The 27,858-nt window shown below is 42.2% G+C and overlaps 1 protein-coding gene across 1 annotated transcript in view; it reads left to right on the top strand.

Annotated features, from left to right (window-relative positions):
• The first annotated feature begins 3,669 nt into the window (after positions 1–3,669).
• Positions 3,670–27,858, top strand: part of DOK5 (docking protein 5) — a 45,080-nt gene continuing 20,891 nt past the window's right edge. Inside the window, exons 1-2 of the mRNA XM_067307635.1 lie at positions 3,670–3,735; positions 24,968–25,075. Coding sequence (XP_067163736.1) covers positions 3,670–3,735; positions 24,968–25,075 — 174 coding nt within the window. The remainder of the gene's footprint in view (positions 3,736–24,967; positions 25,076–27,858) is intronic.

Genomic DNA, 27,858 nt, shown 5'->3' on the forward strand with positions numbered 1-27,858 from the left:
TTTTGTTTCTTTTTCCAAAATCAAATATGGCTGACCAAGATTTGCATAATGATCCAAGGCAGCTCTACAGATTTGACTTTGCATGAAAAAGGAGAATAAGGGATTTCAAAGTTTGGAATAGCATAGAAAAAAAATCCACATTTACTGAAGAATGACACCTTTTGATTTTTAGTCATTAACAATTGTGCTTTCTTGCAGCTTGAACTGGTCCAAATTCAGAATTTCCATTGCAAAAATCAGAACAAAATATCAAAAAGTTATCTCACACTGAAACAAAATTAGATGTACAGAATGTCAAAAGCTCTTCATAGAGATATTACATTTGAAATATTGCATTCCAGGAACCTTGAAGTACTTTTTATAAGGTCAGAACACTTCATTGTCACATTATCCTTTCTAAGCTAGTCTGAAAAATCAAAACAATAGTGAAAAAATGATGGCATTTTGACCTTATCGAAACAAAACGTTCTGGGAGCTTTTCATAAAAAAAAATATTGGCACATGTTACACATTTGCAGAAAATCATTTCAGGGCGATCAAATCAGAAACTTTTTGTCAGGCAATGTTTAACCAGTACGAGCTCCATCTGTTCAAAGAAATATCTTCCATAGAAAATACTGCTTCCTTAAAATGGCCTCTGCAGTTTTCATCTTCTTTAGCTTGGCAAGTCCCGGAGATGCTTGTCAAGGATCGCCCTTAGACCGTGATGAAATAATGTCATGGGCACTGGGGGTGACATGCTGCACATATAATACGGTGAATGTAACTTCTTTTTAAAATGCCACTATGGCATTTTGAAAAAAGTAACCGATACTTTAATTTTCAGTTAAAATGTATAACCGTGATTTCTGTTTCCAGAGCCCTAAAAGTAAACAAGCTCATTGTAGAGTAATCTAATGATACGTTATTATGAGATTAGAATATAACAATAATCCACTTAAATTATTAACAACAGGCTAGTACTTCAGCATGACCCTTGACTTGATCTTCATTGGAAATAATAGCAATAACTGTCATTATAACGAGCAGAATTTGCATTTCAATGAAAGCTTATTAAAAAGGTTTTATATATTTTTGAATATAGATAAACATGTGCAGCATTTGCTTATAGGGAGTGCAAATGGTCAATAGACCCCTAGGGAAATGAGAGAAGGACTCCTGTCAAAACAATTAGAGCACACATTTGCATCAATATTGAAAACCCAGTAAACAAGTTTTTTTGTAGTGATAATACTGGGTTGCAAACCTGAACAATGAGATTTTCTGGCACGTTCTTGAAATGTATTGCACACACGGGAATTAAAATGCATTTTCTCTTTAAACCCTAGCATGTGCAAGGGATTTATGTTGTTCAAAGTCAAAACGTTAAATGGACACTAACTTCCTAATTCATCGAAGGATAAACACATGCTTAAGTCCACCTCTCCTTAGCAAAGCTCTTAGGAATGTGTTTGCCTGTGAGAACATGCTAGCGTCTAATGAAACCGACAGCGTGTGTTCCCAGGTACTGGAAAGGATTAGAAGAAAGGTCTAAACCTGGTGAAAAGACATCTACTGTGGCTTTATAATTTGTTTCCTGCTACAGATATCGTTGAAACCAAAATATATACTCTCACTATTTTTTCTGCATTTTGAATATACTCAATTCTTCTAGCATTAGTATTTTATGGTGCTTGAGACTGTGAAATATGTTTGCGCACTGAAGGCACACTTCTATACAAGATGAGCTGGCTGGGTGTCAACTCTTCTCAGCTTTCAACTAGCAGTGAAGTCTAACGAATGGTATTATGGGGTTGGTATCAACAGTGTTCTTGGTTCTGCATAATGTATTTAGCGAAAATATGGTACTTGGCAAATATGCAGTTAGGTACTGACCCTTTGTAATATATGACATCTGTGTTCTTTTGGGGACATATTATTCTAGTGGAAGGACTTATGCATCTCAGAATAATCTTCTAATTTCTGGGGTATTCTGGTGCATGGGTCTGGAAGTTTTCATTGTTTCTGGCTGAAGCTGCTCTATTTTATGCATTCCGTAAAATAGCACAGTGCAAAGGAGAGGGAAGTGTAAAATAATAAAGTCTGCTGTGAGGCAAGGACTGCAAACTTCTCTCTTTCATCTTAAGTGAATTAGCCCTTCAGCCAGAAAGTCTTACACTCTCTCTCTGTAATCCACTCCATCAATTAATACTTGGTAAAGCCCTGCAAAGCATAATCACCTCTTCAAACAAGAACCGAAAGCACCACACTGTTTCCACAGCAGAACAACCAAGATCATTTGAGGCTGCTCCTAGGATGAAGGAGCTACGTATTTAAACCAGAGAGAGGCCAGTTTTATCATAGGTGAGTTTTGTAGTCACTGAACAGCTAAATCTGCCTGGACATGACTTCCACCTCGCCCTGCGTGGCTGCGAGGTGCTCGGTCTGCCTGGCTGCCCGGGGGCTGCAGGAGAGCCAGGGTGTGAATCCCGGGAACAAGGAGGTGCTGCAGGACTGGGCGCCTGCAAGGCTGAGAAATGTCAAGACATTCCACCAAATGGAGCTTGAAGCATGGAGGGAATTTTACTAACAAAAGTTCAGGCGCTGAAAAGACCTAAGGCCCTCTATGGTCAGGCAGCAGCTGCGCAAGGGGCTTTAGTAGCTAAATGTTCAATATCTAAACCCAACGGCCCTTTTATGCTGCTTGGAGATTCCCTGGGCATTCCTGCTCTGCCTGCCACCTTGCTACCCTGCTTGCAATTCCCATGGCATGATAATCCTCAAAGTCATCTGGCTGACTTCCTCCTCAGACTCTCTATATTGGGACTGCTATTAAAAGATGCGATGAAAAGATGAACAGTCCATTTTTCCAGGACCTAGTATTTATAGTGTACCACTAACAGATAACCTGTGTAGAGCAAGCGGGAGTCCCTGGAGTCCCCTCTTGCACAGGCTCCCTAGCACACTCAGCAACCTTTGCACATTCTTGGAAAAGGAGAACTCGGTGGATGCAGAAGGCACCGTGGGGCCAGGTGAAGGTCTTTCATTAGCACAACCACGCATTGCCTAGAAAATGCGGCATATGCTTGTGTGACATTTCCACGACGTGAAATGCACCCTAGGACAACAGCTCGGGTTACCAGTCTTTAGCAGGAGATCCTGGAGCTGAGCCATTTGGCAGTCTTGGAGGTATCTGCAAGACTTTCTGGGAAACCCACTTTCCTGCAGAAAACCAGAGGTCCCGGCTGCTTCGCCTCGGCCTCGCAGGGCAGATCCGATCACTGCCAGCCGACCCGCCTGCAGCTGCGCGGCCGCGGGCTCGATCCCCTGCGCGGTGGCTGCAAACATTTGCGCAGCCTTTAGCACAACTCCCGAAGGAGCCCGCGACCTGGAGCGGGGGGAACCCTTTGCTCCTCGAAACGACTTTTTTGGGGGGGACCACAAGCCCTACGGGAGGGGGGCTGCGCTCGGCGGGGCGCCCGAGCCGGGGGCTGCAGCGAAAGCGGCGGGGGGGATAAGAGGGAGGCGCAGCGCGGGGGCGGTGCCGCCGGCAGCCCTGCCCGCGCCGCGGGGCTGGGGCGCTGCGCGGGGCGGTGCGGAGCAGCGCGGCCGCCCGCCCGCAGGGCTGCGCGGCTCCGTAGCGCGGCCGCCCGGGCTCGCGGAGCGGCGCCTCCAACTTTGCGCGGAAGGATGGCCTCCAATTTCAACGACATCGTGAAGCAGGGCTACGTGCGCATCCGGAGCAGGCGGCTGGGGGTGAGTGCTGGCCCCGCTCCGCGGCTCGCCTGGCCGGGGGGTTGGGGGGGCACCTGCCTCGGGTTTTTATTTTTTTAAATTTTTCTTTGCCCTCCTCTTCTGCAAACTGCGCTCTGCGGGTGCCTCCAGAGAGGAGACGCACACACGCGCAAAAACTTGGGGGGGGGGGAATGGAGAAAAAGAAGGCATCTAATTGCATATATATATATGCGTTGTGTACATGCGTATATGTACTATATGTGTTTTTCCCCACCGCCGAGATACGGGGGTCCTGCCTGCGGGGCAGGCTGCGCTCCCCGCCCGTCCCGGCTCTGCGCTTGGTGCCGCGGCCGGGCAGCGCTCGGGGCAGCGCCGCGGCCGGTGCCCGCCCGGGGGGAACGGGGCAGCGCCCGGTGCCGGCAACTTTGGGCCGGGGGAGGCTTGTGCGAGCGGGGGGCTCTGCCCGGCGCCGGGAGGAGGAGGATGGCCGGGAGGAAGGCGGCGGCTTGAGGGGTCGGCGCCCCGGGGGCTGTGCCGGGGGTCTCCCGCCGGGGCGGGCTGCAGCCGCTGGGGTCCTGTTCTTCTTTTACTACCATACGTTCATAGTTCTAGTTGTAGCTGCTGGATATACAGTAGTGGCAGGTCGGTTCCCTACGGTACCTTTTTTGGTGTTAGCTCTTTTAAAGCACAGCCTGTGCCTGCCCTTCCTGGGGTGCTGCTACCTGTCCTCTTTAACAAGCTACCCAAGCGGCTGGAGATGAGACTTGCGTGCTCCATGCCTCCTGTCTTGCTTCCCGAGCCTGCGTGGCTTGAGGGGGACTTGGAGCCAAGGAAGGCTTTGTGTATATAAAATGCTCTAACTGGTGTATTTGCCTCAGGACAGGAGAGTAACTCATTTCTAGTGGTTACCAAGAACTGATAGGTTATTGAACTGGCAACTGTGAATTATTCATAGCATGAATTTTACATTGGGATTTGTTACAGGGGGGTTTAACTGGAAGTTTTTTTTCCTGGCTTCTTATAACTAATGTTTCATTATCTTGCTATATCCATGTTCAATGGTTTCTGTACGGTTTTGGTAACCTCTATCTCTGTAGTTTGCTTAGAGACTGGAAAGCATTTTAAAATATTCCAGCAGGTAGCTTTTTAAGTGGAAGATGATATACCTGGATTTGCTGGGTGTAATTCATTCTTTATGAACTGTGTGATTCAGTGATAGATGGAGATAACTTTATTATGAGAGAACTTGCAGTAAATCTGGCAGGATTAGCATATTCTAACTATCCTGTTCTAACTGAAGCATTCAGTTTGTTCCATCATAAATGAAGACTAAGATTAAACGGTGACACATCTCTCCATACTGTAGCAGTGATACCTCATGGACCTGTGAATAAGGCACATCTACTGAGATAAGCTTAAACTCTGTTAAAGCATCTGACCTTCCTTTATCAAAGCTTTCCAAAACCCTCTTCTTGTGGGAGGATGAGGAATGTGTTCCTTGTCCTCTCATTATATGCAGATTTGACAGTCGAATGACAAACAGAGGAAGAAATGGAGAACCACAGTGAGCTTGTAGAAGTGGAACAAATGTTAAATGCTTTCTTTGAAAAGACAGTTTCTTTATTTAATCTTACTTCTTATTCCAAAGGCTTGTATTGTATTAAATGACTGAAAAAGAGTGAAAAGGGTGGTGGTGGTGGAAATTGATTCTGTGAAGAAGTCTAAGCAAAGTGCCAGGGAGTGGCCGTGGCTGTAGACCTCCTAAAATGAGGAGCTCTGCACTTGCCCTTAGCTCCAGGCTTGCTGTCCTGCTGGTGCTCCAGTGTTGCGGAGAAGGTCAGGAGGCAGCTCCGGCTGACCGTGACCCAGCTGTTGCCACTTTAAATCTGGTGGTAGAGGCCCGGGGCAAAGAAGCTGAGGTCACCTGTGCAAATCTTGATGCCTCCACATGTTTGAAAATAAATAGTCTTATTAACTGTAATGCTTTTCTCTCCTTGTAGCTCTCAACTTAGAGTATTGGTTCACTCACTAATTACGTGGAAATAAACAGTTGAAATATGGTCACAGATTCCTTCCTGTAACTTGCACTTTCTATAAGCTTAAGTTCAGAGTGCCCTTACTTACAACATCTAAGTGAAAGTGAGTACTTGGGTTAATTATGATTACCCTGAGCTCTTTAAATGCAATGTGTTGATTGCTGCAGCAGCCTAACTGTCAGCACTCACTTCTCAGGATGCAGCCGCAGCTATGGTGTCCCCTTGCTGCTCTGGGAATTGCTTTCCCTCCTTGATGCAGGTGTGTGTGTGCAAGGCTGATACTGAAGCTGGCTGAGCACCTGGTGTTGCCACTGGGCTTTAGGAAGAGCTTTATGCAATATTACTAGGTGGCAAATGAGAACTCGGCTCTTCAGAGGAGAAGGAACTATGCAGAGTTTGTTTTCTAGTAGCTAGACTGAGGAGGGGCATTACACCCCTGGGAGTTTGAGGTGACATGAGAAGGGAAAATATTTTTACAGACTTGAAAGTTTCCAGTTGAACACATTAAAAGAAGAACTTTATCCCCATACCATGAAAATTATAGGAAGGAGAAGCTTGCCTCCAGCCTTATGTAGGACTCCTGTTTAATTGAGAAGGATTTCAATACTCTGTGTGTGGTGAGATGTAAGTGGGAGTTATTAAAATACCTTCCAATATTATGGTGGCACAGCTATAATCAGTGAATTGTCTTTGTAGACTGAATTCAGCTCCTGGGTTTTCCTCTGTAATGCTATGGTAATTCCATCACCAAGGGAACTAGGAGTGGAGCTTGCATCTACAAATTATCTCAAGAAGTGACTTTTCAGAATAACTGGGGTGCAGGTGCTTGATTTGGAAAGAAAGGGATGCAGAAAAGCATCTTGCTCAAAACCAAGCTGCACTCCTGTAAAAGAAAAATGACAATTCTGATAGGCCCTACTTAATTTTAAAATCTAATTTGGGCCAATTATAGTTTTGTACCTGGACTATTTATGTACACTTTAAATATTAAATTTGCATATTTAATTTAATAGAATAGTTTCCATAGCAACACTGGTAGCACATGTGTCTTCTGCAGAGCCAAATATATCCAGAAGAAAGGGTGCTGTTCTTGATTCTTTCCACCCTTATAGGGGAAAATATAAATCCCTCAGCCAATGATATTTCTGTTATGTCATTAGCACTGACACACAGAGGAGACTGTCTTCTAGAAAACTGCTGGCAGTATAAATGCGCAACATTATAGGCTTCCTTTAAAAAAAAACTTTATATATATATATATATATATAATCAGCTTTGTTCCATGGGCAGTACTTCCTAGAGTGACCACTGGGCCTGTCTTTTGAGTAAGCAAATGCTCCGCTATGCTGAGTGCTTCTGCTTGCAGTCACCTTTGATCAGCTCGAAGTGCTTTATAACAATATGGGAAACACAAGAGTTTTGGTGGCTTCTGAACCTAAAATGATTTTTTGTCATTGTGGTTGTAATGTCTTGTTCTGTGATACAGATGTGACCTTTACGGGGGGGGAAATATATTGTGGGGGATGTTTTCTGTCTTTAATAAAAAGTCTAATCCCTATATCTTCATTTTTAAGGAAAGGTCCGTGTGTACTTTTTGTGAACACACTTGGACTTTATTTTGGGCTGGACTGGTTCAACTGAGTGTTTAAAAAATTGGAACAGGAACAGATCTTTGAAACAGAGGACTTTGTTATGCTGGCGAGCCTGACTCTCAGCTGCTGTCGTTCTCAGGTTGTTAAACTGGTGCTGACTCAGATGCTCCCCTCAAAGGTGGTCCTCATCCACTGAGCAAGTAGATTGTGGTGCTCTTGCCCAAATGCTTGATTGCAGCACTCTGACACCACCTAAAATCTGTTGCTTTTATGAAGAGCAGGATGTGATGACTTAAGATTCCCTGGAAGATTTTTCAGAATGAAAACTTGCCCAAAGAGCCTTAAAGGGAAAGGGGCCCTCAGACTCTGAGCTCCCTTCCTCCCAGGGTGAGCTGTGTGCACTGGTTGCAACCTAACACTTCCACTGAGCTGCCTGTGATTAAGGGCTTAGCTTGCCATTCCTGCACCCACACCTAAGCTCTGCTTTGCTGGAAGGTGTGTTTCAAGTTTGAGGATTATAGAGCACAGAAGCTGCTCTAAGGATGTCTTCTCCTGCCATGATTGCAACTGTAGTTAGAAGTAAGAGCTGTAGGCTCAGAGGGACAGCAGGTAATTCCCTGCAACCTTTGCCTCAGGCTCTGCCAGGGCAGGAGTGTCCTGGGGTGCAGGCCCAGAGCTGAGGTGCCATCTGTCCCCCACACAGGGCCTCGAAGATGGTGCTGTTCCCCTCAGAAGACCCCGTGGAGCCCATAGGCATCTGGGCTGTCCCTGCCTCCTGATATCTGAGAGATTGCTGGAGCAAGACGCCATGGGGTTAGCTGTCAATCCCTAGCTCTTGGTTGCTAGTAATACACTTGGAGTGTCTTATTGCATTAAGTGACACAGTGCTATTAGTGTCAGAGGGAAACATCTTTGATGAACTGCAACTGCCTTAAGCTGTATCCAGCTAAAAGCAAAATAGTGCTGGTCAGACAGAAGTGCCTTGGAGAACCAGCTGAGATGGGCTGGTGTGGAGCAGAGATGTCTCGGGTCAAGCTATGCGTTTTCAAAGCTGGGCAAAGCCTTGCAGAGTCTGGTTTGACTCTGCACAATACTTCAATGACTAGAAGCATTGGCTTCCAAACATGTTCTCTCATCTCTGCCTTCTTAGGAAACTAAGTACCTTCCTCCCATTTGATGGTTTGGCTGCAGTAGCCTATGTTACTGCTTTCCAGGAGATGTAAAATACCTTACTGAGTATACCTTAAGATAGTACAGGTTTGACTATACCCTTTCTCCCAAGCTTTGTCTACTATAAACACATCTGGCTTGGGTGCCAGTATTTCCATTGCATCCCTGTTTCTCTTCCCGAAAGCATTGATTTTTAAAGTCGTCAATAGAAAAGGTATATAAAGACTTGAACTTCATTCTGCATATGGTGATGTTTGACCTCTTGTGGTACAAGGTGGATCAAAGCTCTGCATAGGCAATATGGGGAGACTGAGTTACTGAACAATCTTCCAAGAAAAATCCAAAGGCAAGGATAGACTACATCCCTTAAAAATTTAAGGCTTAAAATAGATGTGGAGCCATCTACAGTAGTTTGTGCTCTCGTGCTCTTTCCGCTGTCCTCAAGCTTCCCTGTGCTGAAGCAGTCCCATCTGTCTTGCTAGTAAAGCCCTTAAACTATCTTTATTCTGAAAAACTGTCTATATGAAAGATCTGTGTCCTAACCTAATAGTAATCTAGGCTGAAATAAGGAATGAATTATGGTTAAAAATTTGAATGTGCAGTTTGCATATTGTGTTTCAGTTATTCTAAAGCAAAGGAAATATAATTCAGCAGTTGTGATGCTTTCTGCTTCAGCAAGCTTCTCTTTAACATGGAAACTACTTATGTTAGCTGGCTGACTGGCAAAATGATATTTCAGGTTGTCTGTGTCTTGATTCCGTGGCAAAGATGTAAGAATTGTAATTTTACAACTTCAGTTCACACAGTCATCAGAGAAGTAGCCTATCTGAGCTTATATGCACATTTTCAAAAAGGATTCAAGAAAACACTAAAGTTCAAACACATCTTAAAGCACAATAGGAAATACTAAAATAATTTGCATATGAGAATTAAGATTTGTATTCTAGAAGAAGATGAAATTTTTTTCCTTTAAAAAAGCATGATTATTAAAACTGGAACTGTCTAAGACAACATATGCGGTTGAATTAATATACATAGATTACTGCCTCTGCATGGCAAAAGTATTTAATACAAATAATCCTGGCCATTTGATGTATGTTAGAAAAGCCTTACAAAGCATTTGTCTTTCTGGAAAATATATTACCTGTAACATGTGATGTTTACAACCCAGAAAAGAATCTTAAACTAAAAATAATGTGTAGAACTTTCAAAATTGGACATTATTAACATGGAGCCTGATTTATTTTATGATCTCCATGGTTTTATGAAGGTACTTCTGCATATAATCATTGGAGGTCTGGGAGTTTGCTCCACAGTTTATATTACTATCGTATTGCTACAGGCTATTAAAAAATACTCATTTGGGAGGATCCATTGACTTTAATGGAGCTGTGCTAACAGCTAAATATCTGTTCCTAAAAACCAAAGTCTCTGGAAAGTCTTCATATATCTCTTTATCAGAGAATAAAGCACATGGAGAGGAACAATGTGGATTTTTAACCTAACAGTTTCTTGTACCTTTGTCTGGCAAAGGAGACGCTGCTAATGGATTTCTGCAGATTCCTCCAAGTCTCATGAGGTGTCTTCCACTTTGCACTTACAGACGAGCCTCAGCACTGTTCTTGCAGTCATATCTGTTTAACAACACTTCTAATTAAATCCACAGTCTGCACAGCCTGCTCTGTGTTGTGTGTAACCCCATCTGTTGGAGGCACCTCCTTGTTATGCAAGGAATGATCAGCCTCATCTGTCTGTTAGAAAGTGGGTCCTCCATGGAAATTTGGGCCAGATCCACAAAAGGATCTGAGCACCCAGAGCGAGGGTTAGCTGGATTTTAGTAGCTGAGGTCCACAAGTGTGTTTCTGATGCTTGTGTTTGTCCATGCAAGTTTCCCAGGGATGCTAAGATCTGCCAATGTCCCCCAGGATGCTGACAAGCGTTGGGTTGTTCAGCATCTGGCATGTTCCTACAGTCCTGACTATGGGCTTTTGTCCCCATTTGTTGGTGGGGGCTGATTTTGTGGAAGCAAATGTATAGAATGGAGTTTTAAACAGCTTTCACTATTTTTTTTTTTTCTCATTATTTCTTATGATTAGGGTGCCCTTGTGTAAGTGGCAGGGGACAGCCTCCAAATACACACCTGAGCATCTGGCTGCCCTTTCCAGAGGGGCTGGAAACAAAAATCTGACTGCTAAGAACTGACTCCTTGGAAGGGACGGAAGGGGAAAAATCAGAAATTGTGCTTCTGAAAGGAACTGCATGCATCTTGCTGGTCCATGGATCGGCACGTAGCATGACATGAAAGGCGGCTGTGGCTGCCAGTGTTCTGAACATGGTCACTTAACGCTGCTCCAAACCAGTTTAACCATTTGTTCAAGTCCTGGTCATAGGAAAATTGGGGAGATAAAAATCAGTGGTAACTGTAAGAAGGCCTTTTATGAAAGATGTGATGACTGGAGCTACAAAAGTAGAGTTGTTCCCTCTTTAGTATTAACCTTGTTAAGGGCAGAAACTGGATCAGACTTCTTTGCTTGATGGGGCTGACTAGCCCAAAAAATCATAATCATGTCAGTGTGAAGGAATGTGGTATATGTGGTGTCCTCTGCTGCAGAACTAGGGCTCTCTTATAATATCCCATAATAGAAATTTGTAATAATTTGGTCTTCAGTGGGGCAGAGAATGGAGCTGAGTTCATGACTTCGTTGCTAGTTGCTTATTTCTAGGAAATGCTTGCTTGAGTGGAGTAATGTGAGCTGTGCTAGCTGCCAGATATTTCTGGACTGATTTTTAAGAACTCAAAGAAAAAAGAGTTGTTAGGTTTCTGGACTGCTTCCTGTCTTGACTAATACTTTACCTGCAATACTGAAGAATTTTACTATTTTAAAAAGCAAAAAAATTCAATGAAAATCAGGAGGTTTTTTTTTTTGTATTTTAGAGTATTGCATGAAAACAGTGGCAGCATGCTGGATTTAAGAGGAGAAATGTAATTTTTTTTGCTGTAGATTGTTTCTTAGAAAGTTTACATTAATGTTTACTGCACCCACTTACTGTAGAAGTAGATGTGAAAACTTCTGGTTATTGCATAGAAGTTTGGAAAAACTTTCATATAAGGCTTTATTTAAGAAATCAAAAATGAGAAAATGGAAGTTTTTAGCTCCAGTTGAAATTGATGGTTGTCAAAAACTGGAAAGAGTTGAAGCTTTCAGGGTTTTCTGCTTCTACTGACTTCTGTAGAAACACCATTGAGAAGATTGCTGTTGAACAGTTAAAATGACATGCACTTTTACAAGTTCTGCCTAACACGGTTTCTGCAAAGCCTTGTGGGAGGAGCGATAAGATGGGGGGAGAGACAATCTGCAGGACTGGAACCATATGGTTAGAGACTGGTGTTTGAATAAGCATGCCAGAAACCTAATATGAGGATTTTGGAGTATGAGCTGTGAACACTGGAAACAAGAATAAAGCAAGACCGGGGTGTGGGGGGGGAGTTGTCTGCCTGTACCTACACTTGAAGCAGCCTCATTAATCACGCTCTAGTGTTCACCATACAGCTGCTCTCAGTCTGGAAGTACTGAGACAGCAGAGAGAAACTGAATATTTTCTCTGTACCAACTTCAACCTGCAAGATATTAAGCCTGTTGGATACTCATATTTTTAGAAAACTGCTAAATAAGGTGTTGGAACAAATTCACATATATTAAGATTTCTTGGTTCATTTCAGTGGCAGCAGGGATAGGCTCTAGGACTCTTTTGAGCCTCTGTCCCTGAGCTGGGAAGGGGAGAAGTACCAGCAAATGTCCTGTGAGACCTGCTGCAGCTCCATCTGGCTGCTGGAGCTGGGTCTGTCAGCCCATGGACAAGTTGGTTCCAGACGTCCTCTGACACAAAGTTAATGTGACGTTGAGTCTAATAAGTCAGTAGCTATCTTGATGGAGTTACCTCAAGTACTGAAGCAAAGGTCCTTGATGCCAAGATTGCGTTTCCAGAGTGAGCGGACAAGAGCTCTGTTGGGCAGCAGCTGTTCGGCTTGCATCATCTGCGCGTTGGACAAGGGACTGGCGCTCGGTGCTGTGTTCAGACCGAGCTGAAAGGAGGCTTTGCCTGTCTTTGTTTCTTATGATATCTTGACATTGCCTTCTAAAACAGAGCAGAGAAGCAAGCCTCTGATTTCCTTCCCATGGCCCCCACTTTTCATACTGTTTTTTCCTGTCTTTGAGTTGCATTTTGGGGCAGCACCTGAATTTTTTGGGAAATCATTCATAGTCCAAGATGTTGTGATCCAAAGCTGACTCAAAACTGAGCTGGCAAACTTTGAGGTTTGTGTGCCTTGAAAATAGGCAAACCTGATCTTTGCGACTGTGTGCAGGCAAGCAAGACAGCCTAGGTTGGTTCAAGGAGACAAGCTTAACAACTTCTCTAACTTTTCCTGTGAAAGACAGAAGGTGCAAGATTATGTAGATCATGGTTTGGAGTCTGAAATAGCAGTTTTGATGGTGACCTTTTAGGAATAGAAAGAGCAATTTTCTTTTTTGATTTTCCAGCATATGTCTTCCACTAAATTAGCTTCCATGTTTTCTTTCAGGTTCTCATTGTTTTGCTTCAAAAACAGACTGTCTGCCTGCCAAATATGGTTCCCTTCATAAAGGAGGTAACTAGTAAACAAGAGATTCTTGCCAATGCTCTATCTAGTTTCAAGGGTGGAGTTCTTGCTTCAAGTCCAGTGCACACCTGAGTGGGGTGCCCATGTTCTTCTGCTTTTATCTCAAACAATTCCCGCGTCTTCTGTCAGTCACCTTTCCTGGCTGTTCTCCTTTCCTGCTATTTGCTTTTTCTTTGTTAGACAAAGGTCTGTACATCTTCTGCAGCTGGCTTCTAGCTGCTGTGCGTACAGAAGAATGCGCCAAGAATAACTGAATGGTGGGAAACCAATTGTTACAAGGTGAAGTTTCCCCCACCCCCGGTTGATGCCTTTCCATCGTCAATTTGTTATATAGTGTGAAGCTAATTCTGCTGCTGGTGTAAACTGGCATTACTTGATTGAAGGTAGATCGTTGATAAATTAGTACATCTTGCAGTGTCTGTGAAAGCCTTTAAAAGAAAAGCAACAGATGTAAGGTCTGTGCCTGAGACTGACATCTTAATTTGATGTTTCTGTAGTTTTAGGTATACAGTGAGTGTTGATGGACTGTTCCTATTATCTTCTTGTCTGACTTCAGTGGTATTTCTGACAGCACTTGATGAAGGTTCAGGCTATTGGAATGAATATAAATTTTTTTATTTCCTTTACTGAAGATAATGTAACTTGTTTCAATTAAAAATATCAATACAGTAAAATCACTGGTGCCCCCCCCCCACATAACCTTAATGTAGTAGATTAAGTTGTCCCTTTACTTCCTGTATAATGTTTATCTGGGGAACCATCAATGCTGTATGATCAGCAAAGGGAAAAACTACTCTTAATGGTCTGACTAATGCATCAGCACCGATGAAGATAGATGTTAACTGATTGTGCTGAATTTACCGCATACGAGTGAGCGGCATGCTCTTGGCACAGTGCTTCCATGGTAGAATGCAAGTAGCCATTCTGTTTAATGAAGCAGTGCAAAGTAAGAGGACAGTGTTGTGCTTAGCTTTCGTAGACGCTTTCTAGGCAGCACTCATACCTTGCTGAGGCTGGAGTCTGCCTAAATGTGAATGAACTCTTGAGCACTTTAACTTCTGCTACACTGAAGTGACACGAAAAATTAACGGAAGCTGGATTTGTCCCTTTGAAGTAATGTGAAGTCTGAGCAAATGCCATAGGACTGCAAGAGCAGGTGGGAAGTTATGTACCAGGGAAATATGGCTCCGGAATCCTTATTTGATCCGTCTCTCTTAGGAAGTAATTAAGAGTTTAAAAAAAAAAAAAAAAAAAGCTGGCCTCAGTTACACCTTTGGTAGAAATCCTAGTGTCTAGTCGTTTTGCTTTTCAAATCATTGCTGAGAAGAAACTTGTGTGCAAGTTTTGGTTTACACTGTCTAAAAGCCTGGCATTATACTTGGAATGCACTCTGACTGGAGAGAAGCAAGATGCTTTTAAGAGGAGACACTTTTCATCTGGTTAGTAGCTTTAAACATTCTGGCAGGGCAACTGCACTCCGTTATACGTGGGTTCATCAGTTTGTGCGCAGGAGCAAGTCCAGCTACTGAGAGCAGGCCCATGGGTTCGCTGTGCGACTCGAACCCTTTTGTGCGCCGGCCTTCAGTAATTCAGTGCGTTTGAGATCGCCGCTCTGAAGTCAGTGCGCCGTAGTGCTCGAAATGGGACGTGCGCTTCGATTGCTGCGGGCTCTTTCCTGCAGCAGCTTTGAGCAGAGCCTCGGTCTGTCTAGCAGTCTAGGCCAAATGATTTCAATTACTTGCTGCAGTCCTGTAAGGTAATGCTGAAGTGCTTGTTACCATGATTTAAGGGGCTGCAATTCTGTCACTCTTAACAATGCACTGTATTTTGGTGAAGTCCAACTTGCAGTGATTCACTTGGTAGCAATATTTGCTGTTTCATGCAAATTCATCTTAATTTTAAAACTGATCCAGCTCCCAAAGGGGTTGGGGGAATGACCCATGGCTTGCTGCGGGGTTGTAATGTCAGGAAAGAAAATGTGGAAGGAATAAGATAGGCTGACCTTGTGGCAGGGCAGTAGGATGGATTAACGGATACCTTGAGACTTATTTGAGGTGTGGAGAGAGAGAGAGAGTGTGTGTGTATGGGGATGGGAGGTAGTGTAAATTGTACTAAAGGATGTGACGTTTTCTGAAGCTTGCAGTTAAACTAGCTGGTGAATGGCAAAGAATGACAACAGACCAAAAAATACTGTTATCTCTGTTAGTTATTGGCTTATACAGCATTTGTCATCCTTGGCTCTCCAAGCAACACCTAAGGCATAGTGAGTGTCATTAACTCAACTTATCAGGTGGGCAGGTGGTGACAGGTACAGCTGAACAGCTCAGGTTATACACTGAAGACTGAGGAATTAAAGCCCTTCTCCCATTTCTGGCTTTGGGCTGCTGACAGTTTGGGGCGATCGGCAGAGATAAAGGCCAGGTTTGCATATACTTCCTGCCTTTCTCATCTCAACTTAGGTAGTCTTGAAACTGAGTCCAGCTCTGAAATGCAGCTCTTACAAATGATTGTGTGCTGTAGGAGGCTGAAATGAAGCCTGTTTCTCAGAGCCTGAACAAGCACAGCTCATCTCCGCATGCGGAGCGAGGCTGCCTGCGCCTTCTGGACATGGAGCTCGGGAGACATCCCTGTTCCAGCTGCTCTAACCAGGGAGCTTATGCTCTTGCCATAGTGGCGAGTTCCTGTTATTAAGATTAGTGCATATGTGGTCTGCAGCCTTTTTGCATTTCATGTGCTAATTAGCCAGCTCCATGAACTGTTAATGAGCTGTATCTATGCCATTTTCCTCTAGTTCCCACATAATTAGAGTAACCAAGTCAGATATTGAGTGACCAAAAAAGACCCAACCCCCAAACCATAATTCATGGTGGCACTTCAAGTTATGCAGCAGTTATCTAATCCAGGACAGCACTAAACTGGGTTAATTCACCAGCCCAGTCTAACAGCCTGACCCGGCAGAGCAGCACATCCGATGGGGCTCTGCGGAGCGCAGAGCCAGCCTGAATTGCCTGCACAGCCAGCTTTTAGTCTGCACGGAAACCTTTACTTTTTTCCCCCCCTTCCTTTAGCTACTAAAGTCCTAGACTGATTTCTCACCTATCCAGTTTCATGCCTAGAATTAACTGTGCTCATATATAAAGCTTAGCAGATGTTCAAGGCACCAAATTGGATGCTTAGCTCCACTCTGACTTTTTTAAACTGTCACTAGCAAGTGAGGACTTCTGCTGTAAATGCTTCTTGGCACTGGGAGGCACTTTGCTCTAATGGCCTAACACAGCCCAGAGTGATAGCCTTTTCTGTGCCTGATGAAAAACTATTACTGTGAAGGCTGTAAGCCCATAAAGAAGGGCCTTGAAAGTAGGAGGATATTTTAGGTAATTATCTCTGTCTAAAGATACTGCATCCAACTAATGATTTCTGCAGGAGAATGGATTGGAAGTTGAAGTCTTGCTTTTAACTTTTTTCAGGTCCTGAAATGCTAGACAGGCACTAGAGAAATTGAAAAATGGAGTCAGGTTCTATATTTCCTTCCATCGTGTCAAACAGCATTGCTGCTTATACCTTACATCTACTGTGTAGTTTGTTACACACTGTGCAGTTTATTTACACAGGAGTTTGTTAACAGGTCTCCTGTAACTCGCTGTGTGTAAGGAATGCTTGCCAAAAGCCACCATGCGCTGAGTAGAGAAGGAAAAGAATAAATGACCCCTTTGCTGCATGCTTAGGATACTCATGTGGGATGAACAATTACTAAATAGCAGTTCTCTCTTCTTAATTTACATTTTACATTAAGCAGGTATCACTGGCCTGTTCTAGGTGCCAACCTGTTGTGTGTCCTGGTTGCTCCTAGCCTATCTTGGTGCATGTACTCAAAGTCCAGATGCTGTTGTAGGTGTCCTGCTGAGTCTGGCTTCTCTGCCCTGTCTGGATTGGGCCCGTAGTGTCCTCTTGAAGCCCTCCTGAAATCCATGGTGGAGAAAGAAGCAGACTTCTCTGATAAAGTGCTTCAGCACCTGGCTAGGATCCCTAATTAAGATGCTGCTAAACTCTGGACCTTCTGGCTGTTATGTGCATCAATAGTTTGAAGGGGGGACATTGCTTCTAAACTACCTTATTGACATTTGCAGGGATTTGCTGTAAAGGGTTCTCTCAAACTCCTGGGTGCCCTTTTTAAAAATTCTATTACCAAGGAGGAATGCATCTGGAAATCTTTTCCTGTCTTTGCATGAGCTCAGCCCATCTTGAAATCTGCCAAACTTGACCTGTGCCAGTGGTGACGGCAGCGTAGCATGGATGCGAACTGGAACAAAGGCTCCATTGCTAAATTGTTCAGTAATCTTGGGCAAGTCATTTTATGCATGAAAGGGTGGATGCAGGCAAGTCTTTCTATTCTCTGTGCTTAGATTGTGCCTCTCCTTACCCTGCAGTGAATCAAACTGAGCCCTATTTCATGGCAAAGAGCATTTCAGTTGCTGGGGGTGTTTTGGAAGTAAGTAAATCTTGTGTGTAGAATGAATCCCCCATAACCCTCAAAGACCCCAAAATGGAAAAAAACAAAAGTTCTAGTTGTGCATTTTGACTAGGGTGCCAAATGGGAATGACTCTCTAGCCTCACATCTGGCTCTCCAGCACTTTAAACTGACGCTGGAGAAATGACAGTTCTGAGCCTGAATCTTTAATAAAAAATACCACTTTAGGTTAATGCAATTTCAGCTGGGAGGGAGAAGAGTAGGAAAAAGTCCCATCCTGTTCCTTTGTTCCCGCCCCCCCCCCCCCCCCCGAAAGACTGATTAAAACACTTTATCTTCTAGATCAGCAGACTTGCTTTGTATCATGATTTAATGTGTGTGAATAAAAAGGTATATAAATTCATCAAGATCTGCCAAGCGTTTTTAGTTGTCCACTGTCTTATTCTGGCTAGTTCTAGCCAGGGTCAAAGTCAGGTTTTGTAACTTCATGGCAAAGCTTTGCAGTGTTGAGCAGTCTTCGCTTGTGCCTGTTCAGGATGCACAGAGATGAGGTTGCTGCTTCATTCCTATTAGCAACTGCAGATTGATTCTTCTTATTTTAAATATTGTTTCTGAAAATGTAGGGGAATGAGTGAGGTTTATTCATCTATATAAATCTTTCTTGAGGGAAGGAGGAGAAATCTAGATTATTTTCTTTAGTTCCCTGGAGAAGAGGATAGCTTGATATAAAACAGCTTTGATTTATATAGTCATTATAACCTGATCACAATGAATAGTGCAATATCACTTGCTTGTAACACTAATATTAATGGATATTCTGGGAAAGTAAAATTGTCCTGTTGCCAAGTGCAGCTATATCTTTACAGACAACACGTGGACAACTTTGCTGCTTATTTTGCAAAGCCAGTGAACCAGTCTACTTCTCCATGCACTTTTAAAGTCACTCTAAACAAATTTCAGGTACAACTTAGGTACATTTGCAGCTATAATTCTTCCTAGTAATCTCTCTGCTTATAATTTATAGTTGTATTGTGTGGTTTTTTTCTTCAGAATGAAACAGTGCTGAACACAGCTGCCAATAGTATATGGGGACAGTATCTTTATTTGAGATGAAGCAGAAGAGACAGCTGGGCTGGAGAAGTAGAGGCAAATCACAACCTTATGGAAGAAATAAAAGTATTTAGTTGGAGTTAGTGATGTCCCAGAAGAGTTGTGGAGTCTTCACTAGATTCCCCAAAACATCCCATTAAACTTGATACATAAGGCGGCATATTTGGTGATGCCTAGACCTTTTTAATAGAAAGCTGTCCTCCAGCTGTTCACAGAAACAGCTACCTAATGGAGGTTTACTGTTTCAAACATGTCTGAGAAATGGATATAACTAAATGATTGAGTTACAAGCTGGATTTCTGGAAATATATATATATATATTTTTAAATGCAAAGGAAAAAATTCTAGATCCAGTCACAAATGTGCACCTGCCCCGGAATTCTGTTTCAGGGCCCTTTACTACCTTTGAGTCAGAATAGTCACCACTGCCTCTTTTTACATACAGGAATTAAGATACAAATATTTAATGCTACCTGGCTGACTTAATGTGTGGTTAAAGAAAAAAACCAAACACCTCCCTGTTGGAAGGGATATTGTATATAAAATTCCAACCCACTGGTTGTTCCCTGACAAAGTTTAGTGCAAAAACCTCTCAATTTTCCATGTGCAACTGAAGTACTTCAGTGGTGAGTTGTCTACAGTCTTGGATAAAGGAACAGTGTGGCTTTTAGTACAAAGAAGCTGAGAACATACTATGAGAAATTGCTTATGTTACTGAGTTGTCCTTTAGGTTATCAGAATTGCAGAAGTCAAGTTCTTGGCAGTAGCCCAGACTGTGAATGTCACCCTAAGCTGCATGATAGCACTTTCATTTACTGCTTTTAGGAAAGCAGATCTGCTGTTTATTCGACAAGAAGTCCCTATAAATGCATGCCACTGGAATTTTTTTGTTTTGGAGCAGAAAAACAACACAATAATAAAATGGGGCAGCTTTCCCTGAGGCTTGCTCGTTGGCAAGACAAATTTGCCAAACTATACTTGGTACTATTCTCCTTGACCTCTCTTTATCCCTGTTAAATAACAAACAAGTACACGATGGGATTCTTTGGCCCTAAAGTGAAATAGGCTTGTTTTGCCTTAGTGCATTGGCTATTTTTAAAAATTTAGCTGAGGAAATATATGGCTTAGAGTTTTAATCCCCCACCCCCTGACCCAAGATACAAAAAATAGCATTACCCCCAAATTTTTAAGCTACGTTTGACTATTCCTGGGCACTCTTTTTAGATCAGCTGCCGAACCAAAGTGTAGAGCGGTGGGGGAAAATCAACTTGAGCTGAACTGCAAACTTTGTTTTTTATAAATTCAAAGACTTCTGTTTCCTGTGCAGAATTTTCATGTAGCAAAGAATGAGATTTTTTGAATGTTTGAAATCTAGCTCTTCTTTTCTGATCAGTTTGGAGGTGGTAGTGGCTGACATGGCGCTCTTCCTTGCTCATGCCTGTTTTTACAGTAGGTCCAGGATGCAGGCAATCACGCAGGACAACAAGGCTCTGGCTTCAGTTTCCTGCTCTGCATGAGAATATTTCAAACCATATCTGAACCATGAAACCCAGAAAAGTCGGAGGGAAATCTTTCCACTTTACTAAGCCGAATGGTGGCCAGTTGCAGCTGAGGGTAATAGCTCCTTGCCTTGCAGTGCATTTCCAGCATCAGGAGAAGTGGTGGGGATAACTGAGGAATTCTGCCCGGTTTATAAGGCATAGTACTGAGAGGCAGCGATCCAAATGCTCAGATTGCATAATTCCTTTGAAGTCACTCCTCCTTCAACTTCAGTGGTGGTAATGACTTACATCAGCTGATCTTAGGAGCCAAAAATAGAACTGACTGATTTGACGTGACCTTGGACACACATGTTGGATCACCTCGCTGGCTTTCGGACAATCGACTTCATACAGTCACGTTGTTATTTCCCTAGAGTTTTATGGTGTTGCCTGCTTGCTGGGCTGTTAGAAGTTGAAATTTTCAGAAGAGATCACAGGAAGTAGATGCTAATTTTTATGATATTTGAATTAAATTTGGGATTAGGCTTCTGGGAAGGTCTCGCAGGGAGTGCTTTGGAAGTTTCAGGAGGTGTGCTGCAGAGAAGAGCAATAGCTGTCGCTTGCATAACATCGGATCCCGATTTGCTCTTTGGATTATCTAATCATTGTCAGTGCAAGTGTTTGAGGTGGAAGTAATTACAGCAGCACTGTCAACTAATTCCTATTCATGGAGTAGTGTGGAAAATGTTGATTTGAGGGATAAGTGAGCTAAATATTCCTGACTGAATAGACACCTAAGAGCATTTGGGGCTGGTTCTTGTTAGAGCTGTTTTGACAGCAGCACCAGTGTAAACAATTTGTGTGTTACCTTCTACTTGAGGAAATATTGACAAGTCTCAGACACGCACTGGATCATGATGGCATCAAAGAGCTAATTACTTGCTCTATATGTAGCTCGTAACAGGCTCAGCGATCAGCTCTCTGTTCTTGGGTGCGACAGTCTCTTCTGTGCATTGACTGCATCGACTGGGCTTTCAGTGCTGCGAGGCAGGAGCTACTAAATCTGTCATTGCTAGAGGTTCAGGGTCTTGTGCAGTTTATGTTCAGTTGCAACTGTGCTGGGCGGTTGTCTAAGAAGTTCCCTTATAGTATATGGGATGCAGAAGTGTTACTCTGATAATAGTATCCACTGTTGATGGCTGTCTTATGTTTTCAAAGATGCTAAGCAGGCCTTAAGTGAAGGAACATATCTTTTTAGTTTGTTTATGTAACTCAGCAGACTGGAGTTAAACATCAGATCACTGACTTCAGCAGGAGTTCAAACTACTGTATATTTAGGTACAAACTTATTTGTCTCTAATCAAAATAAAATACCTTATTCTACAACTGTAGTTTAGTGTATAACTTTGCTCTAATTAAATTCTTTAATTTTTCTTGCCCCCCCCCAAAAAAAAACCTAAACAAAAAAACCTCAATAACAAAATGTCTGTTTTGTTGCTATAAATGCCAGACAAAGCTCCATTGAGGGCTCAATCACACTGAAGTCACTGGCTTTCTATTTGCATGATTTTGGGAGAATTGAAAACTCTCCCGAGAGACTTAAGCATCTCTATTAACTTAACATCCAGTAACTCTAATCATCGACCCAGACCGGATGGGCAGGTACTACACTGACAAGCAATTTAAGTCTGAGCAGAAGCAGTTGTACTACCGATGGGTTATAGCAATTCATTGGACAAAGGTCACTTTGTAGATAATGCTTATGGGAATTAAGGATTCATTGCATGCTGTTTATCCCTTAAAGTGTGGGCAAGCCTCCGGCTGGTGCTGAGCTGGGTAAGCAACACCTCATTGGTAGCAAGCATTGGTAGTGTAAGAGCAACTTTGAACAAGATGCGGTAGCAGTAGTGTTAACCAGGCAATGGAGCCTTGCTGATAGCGTGGGCAGCCTGTTAACCTGCTGGTACACCCAGCTGCGTTTCGATACCTGGCGATTAGTTTGTAGGTACCAGCAATGTAGGTCTCTGTTCATCAGCTGTGGAGCAACAGCTCTTCTGATGAGAATGCCATTACTTAGATGCAAAAAGAGGCTTCTCGTTTTCTGTGAACTACAGTATGAGCAGTGGAGGTTAGTTTCGTAGGGAGATAGGCCTCAGCCTCACTTATGTTTAAAAGTGCAGTAGGTGTTAAACACTTTATTTAATCTAGGACAAAATAAATATTAGGACTCCTTAACCTGACAATGCAGAAAGCTAATATGCTGGCCGTTAGCCTGGAGATGCTGTAGAAAGAGTTGATTAGCTGATACGTAAGGAGGAGGAAGCTCAGAGGAGGAACCTTTATGACCTGAGCAGCTTTCCTCCAGTTTTATCAAGTTATGATGAGTAATGTGCCTTCCTTTCTTCTCAGGTACTTTAGTCTGGATGATCTTGTGCTGATGGTGCTGGTATGACATATTCCAGTCTTGAAGTGTGTGTGTGTTTTTTTTTTTTTTTGGTTTTTTTTTTTTTTTTTTTTTCCTCTTAGAGGAAAAATTGTTTTAATTTTGGAACAGAATCAAAACTTCAAGTCCAGTATTTATTTTGGAGACTGATTTAGCTTTTTTCATTCTTGAAGGTACTTAAATGTAGCAGGTTCTTCCCAGCTCTTCTCTAATTCTGATTTAAATCCAAGAATTGGTCTTGGTGCTGCAATATTCAATTCTTAAACTACGACAATAAAATCCTGATAGCACCAACTTCTAGTCATCTACCATGCTTGAATGGAGTCTGGTGTCAATAGTGCCTACGCTTCATAGTGGTGTTTGGAAGGGTGATGACAAACTTGGATCTGTACTCAATCAGAGGCAGAACAAAATTCTTTATTTCCTTGTTAGTGTAGAAAATAATTTTCCTACTCTGCCCTGTGTGCTGCTGAGGTCAGCATTGCAGCTACAGCTTTGAGATGCTTACTGACCTGAAGTGCTTCTGAGTGCAAATATCTGAGCATGTTCCCGTTTTGTGGTTGTGTTGTCCTGGGGCATGTTGTGTAATGCCTAATGCATTACAAGAGGATTCTGTTCTTCTCTATGGGCCTTTAATGCCTACAGTTAAAAATACAGCTTTTTTGAAAAGCAAAAGGACAGAGTATTCATACAGAGTTGCAGGAGGTTTTGGAAAGCTTTTGTTGTGAAATCTGATGAGGTTACCTGGGCCCAGCAAGCAAGATTCACAGAAGGAGGCAAAACTTTCTTCCAGGATAAGCTGGTACATATTTGAATTCCTTTTTTGGTGGTAAGCATTCATTTTTGGTCAGTGTCTAGTATCTTGAACAATTCGATTCAAGCTTTTGCATTCAACAGAACATGCTGTTGAGTGGCCAATAAGCTGGAAAATTGGATCAAAGTCTTGATAGGTTCAGCTGCTGCCTGGCATCCGAACAGCCTGCCGGTGTGCCAAATGCTTCTCCAGGCAAGTGGGCCAGGAATGTGAGTGCCCACACGTGAGGCAGGATAATAAAACCAGGGGGATAATGTGGTTCCCTGAACAACTTTACGGAAACAGCTAAAAGCCAGTGGAAGAAGCACAAGTAGTCAACTCAGTCATTTCTGGGCACAGAAACAAAGTTATGGCTACTTTTTGCAGGTATGACTTGTATTTTGTGCTCAAAGTGGCTGGAAACCCATCAAGGGTTCAAAGGATTGCCTTGTCAGCTGGTTACCTGTTGGGTTACCTGTTGGGTGCTGGCGCAGTTGGAGGTGGTGAGATGTTTTTAGTGGGTTTAATCACTGATCAACTCCAGTGAATTTGAGCTCTGCCAGAGCTGTTAACTCTGTTTGACAGTGACTGATCAGAATTTCTTCCTTGAAATCACACTAACTTTAGCGGAAGTTTTTATTTTATTTCTAACTTAGCAGGTGTTACTTTTGAATTACTGATTAAATGTAGGCTGTAAACTGTTGGCAATGCTTAATTCTTTCTGCGCAGTTATCTAAGCTGAGAGGCATAGGTTTAAATGTAATAGGGTGGTAGAAAGTACAACACAGTTGAAGAATAGATGGGTAGATTGCAGGAAATGGGGGGGACAAAAGTTTGAGGAAATGAAGTGGCTTAATACTGTGGATGGAAAGGTATTTTTCAACCACTGTGCACAGACAAAATCTGTCCCAAGTGACTTAAATTTAAATAGCAGACCCTGAAAGCAAAATTCCCAGTGGTCAGAGTGGTCTTATGTTCTGCACATAAATGATCTGGCTTTTCTGTTACCCAGTAACATCCTTTCTGCATTGATGTTACAATTGTAAATGCCTATACAGGTAATCTCTTGTACTTGTCTGGTAGAAACTCCATTCCTGCCTGTCTGCTCAAGGTTTCTTCATATCTGCCTTAAGCATGCAAAATTGGAAATGTTATCAAATTAATTAAAATGGAAAGTGTGTTACCTTAAAAAACGAGAGCTGTTTCCTGGAAACCCTATATTTGCAAGCATACTGCCTATAGCTTTTTCTTTCCATAACCTTTCATGCAGGCATGCACTATCTTCATAAATTACGATACAGGCAGAGATTCTTAAAGGAAATGGTTTGCAACTAACCATTAGCCTGTGTGTTTTTTTGTTTGTTTGTTTAAGTCTAAGCTACCAAGAGCCATTAATTGTAGCTCCAGAGCAACAGCTGATTTATGAGTTTAACTTATATGTGAATACTGGTGATATTCAAGTCATTGGAGATGCCAAGTTTATTCTCTTGTATCTCTAGATTTACCAGAGATGCTGGTTAGTATTCAAAAAAGCTTCAAGCAAAGGTCCAAAGAGGCTGGAGAAGTTCTCAGATGAGCGTGCTGCTTACTTTAGATGCTATCACAAGGTAAGACTTGATTATATGCTTGTTTTTCAACATTTGTTTTTACATACAATAAAGAATAAAAACTAAGTTGCCATGTATTATTTGGACTGAAAACTGGAACTTATTTACTATCAAAGTCCTAAACCCACTTGTATGTTCCTTCACTTGATAATGTAGCGGCAGAGTGAGCATTACCTCTTTTGTGCTTTCCAGCTAGTACATCTTGCTAAGCTAGTGGAATGTCTCTAATATTTTTATAGAAGAAGTCCTTTCTTCTCCTCAGCCTAATCCTTTTTGCTTTAGATCAGACATGAAATACTTCAGAATGACTATTCTTAGTCATAATTACAATAACAAATGTCCAAGGTAACATGGCATGAATTCAGAAAGCTGGGTACTTAAGACAGGTTGCTATTTTACTAGGATTTTGCATCTGTGGGAAGACGCTAGACACAGAAATGAAGGGCAACATGATTTTTTTTTTTACATGAAAATTTTTCTTGCAGTTGTGATGTGAAAACCTTTGCTAAATTCACTAATATGGAAAGAATATAGTTTTCCCTTTAATAGCTTTGCTGAAGTTTTGTGCACTATTCATATTCATCTGAGAATTTACATGTGTAATTCTCCTGGACATGGAGATGAAAATAAGAAACTCTTTAATTTATAATCGTTGTTGGCAAAAAGCTTAATGCATTAGATCAAGAATTATGTGCATAAATTCCTAGGAATCGGCAAGCACAGCTCAGCTTGAGGCTGATCTATGCTTATTCATTTTGACATACATTTAGGAGGAGATCTTGAGGGAATACTGAATCTGAATTCTGTGATTTATCTGCCTACATGCCACAACTTGTAATTGATTGGTCATAAAACCCTGTGGCTGTTTGTACTAAATCATGCTCAGAAATAGTTTATTCAAACTTATATTAAGCAACTTTCAAAAGTAATGTAAAGTGTATATTTTGATTTGTGGGGATTGCACAGTGTGTATATTAAACGATTTCCAGCCCTGCATGGAACTTGCATTTCTGATGGCATGGTTCTGTCAACTATTGATGCAAATCTTCATTTCCTCTATTGTACTGACACAATGCATCAGCAGCACATGCACCACTGGTGTGAAGTTCAAATTAAGTAGTGGATTTGAAATCCAAGAGGGATTTAAATAAGGCTGGATTTTCTTTTTCAAGAAGATATGTAGGTTAGCACTTGCCATTTGTCGCATATAACCTAGAAGCAGTTTCCTGCATCTGGATCTGCAGACTGAAGCACCATAGAAAGCTCCATTAACTTCAACAGATTTTCAGCTTTATCAATCAAGTTCCCATAAGCTTAGTCTATGTTACTTAATGTTCAACTTTTTTTTCTTCTATACATTTATTATCTTCTCTGGTAGCTTATTTAACAGGAACAAACAATGATTAAACTCCGTGGCCTTAGAAGTTACTGGGAATTGCCTGGTTGAACTGACGCTTTAGTAACAGCAAAATTTACGCTTTCAACTTTTGAAAGCTGTATCTATAAGTTGTCAGATATGTACTACTAAGTTATAGATATTAAAGCAAAGCCTAGTCTTGACTGACGTTTTGATGAAAAAGACTTCAAAAGTAGTAAAACATCTTACATGAATATTTTGTGCCTAACCAGAGAGCAATTATTTTTATAAAGACTTAGCAATCCAGGGTTTGCTTTAGGATCATGGTCTAAGCCTGAATCTTTTCAGATTGCTTTAGGAATGAGAACAAACTTTTACATTTTGGAGAAGTAAAACAAATTTAATGTAGAACACTTGAATGCAGCAGGTATTCCTGAAAGCTGCTGGTTCTAGCTGGAGTGAACTGACCACTTCTTGAGTCCCCTTTTGTGGGGGGAGGAGGAAGGGGAGAGTTCTGAATCTTAAGCTGAATACCTGAATATACTTAAGATCTGGGCTTCTGTCTCTTCCCCCCCCCCCCCCTTCTCTCTTTTTTTTTTTCCTCTCCTGTCTTGGACCTGCCACACTAGACTAGAGCTGGCAATCATTCTCTGAACCCTTCCCGTAAACTTCCTTCTGCTTCAGGTCTTGGGTATGTAGAGCTGAAATAAGGCAGGTAAAGTCAAGGTTTCTACCAGACAGCTTATAGTCTGCCTGTATAAAATGGAGAGATCTCTCTTCCCAACACCATATCAGTCTGGATGTTGCAGATGAGCCTGCTGATAGCTGTTAGGGATGCGGATGGGCTGGATGACTGGGCAGCAGGATATTCATCTGTGGGAGCTGACTCTAACGCTGTCATCACTGTTCTCTGCATCTCATTTCTCTCTGCATGCTCTGTAAATGAAGCAGTGCTAGAAGAATTGCAAGTAGAGCTGTTTAAGCGCAGTTATTGGGCCCTGTGGGCTGTCATTCACCTCTGGGGTGTTGCCATTTGGCAATGGGGCTCTGCAGCGTCCCTGTTGTTTCACTGAGATGGAAACTGAGGCTGTTTCCTGGTTCTAGAGTCAGTGACTATAAAAGTTGACAGGTCCTGCTTATTTTTACTGAACCTAACTGAGAGGAAGTTGATGAATATTAAATAGCACTTTCTGACAAAAATGTGTTAACTTACAAAAAGAGAACATGTGGATAAAAGTGATTTTTCATCTTCTCTTCTTAAATAAGCTTTGTAAATGTGTGAAATTCTAAGGTGGTGAATGATGCAAATACTTCTAACAGTGTTATGCAATGAGGTGTTAAAAAAGGACGATGTGTCACTACTGCTGTATAGTTGAGCTGGTTCTTATAAAAAGCATAGCTGATAATTAAAAAATGACTAATATGG

The sequence above is a fragment of the Apteryx mantelli genome, chromosome 18 (assembly GCF_036417845.1).
Source record: "Apteryx mantelli isolate bAptMan1 chromosome 18, bAptMan1.hap1, whole genome shotgun sequence".
In the NCBI taxonomy this organism is placed as follows: Eukaryota; Metazoa; Chordata; class Aves; order Apterygiformes; family Apterygidae; genus Apteryx; species Apteryx mantelli.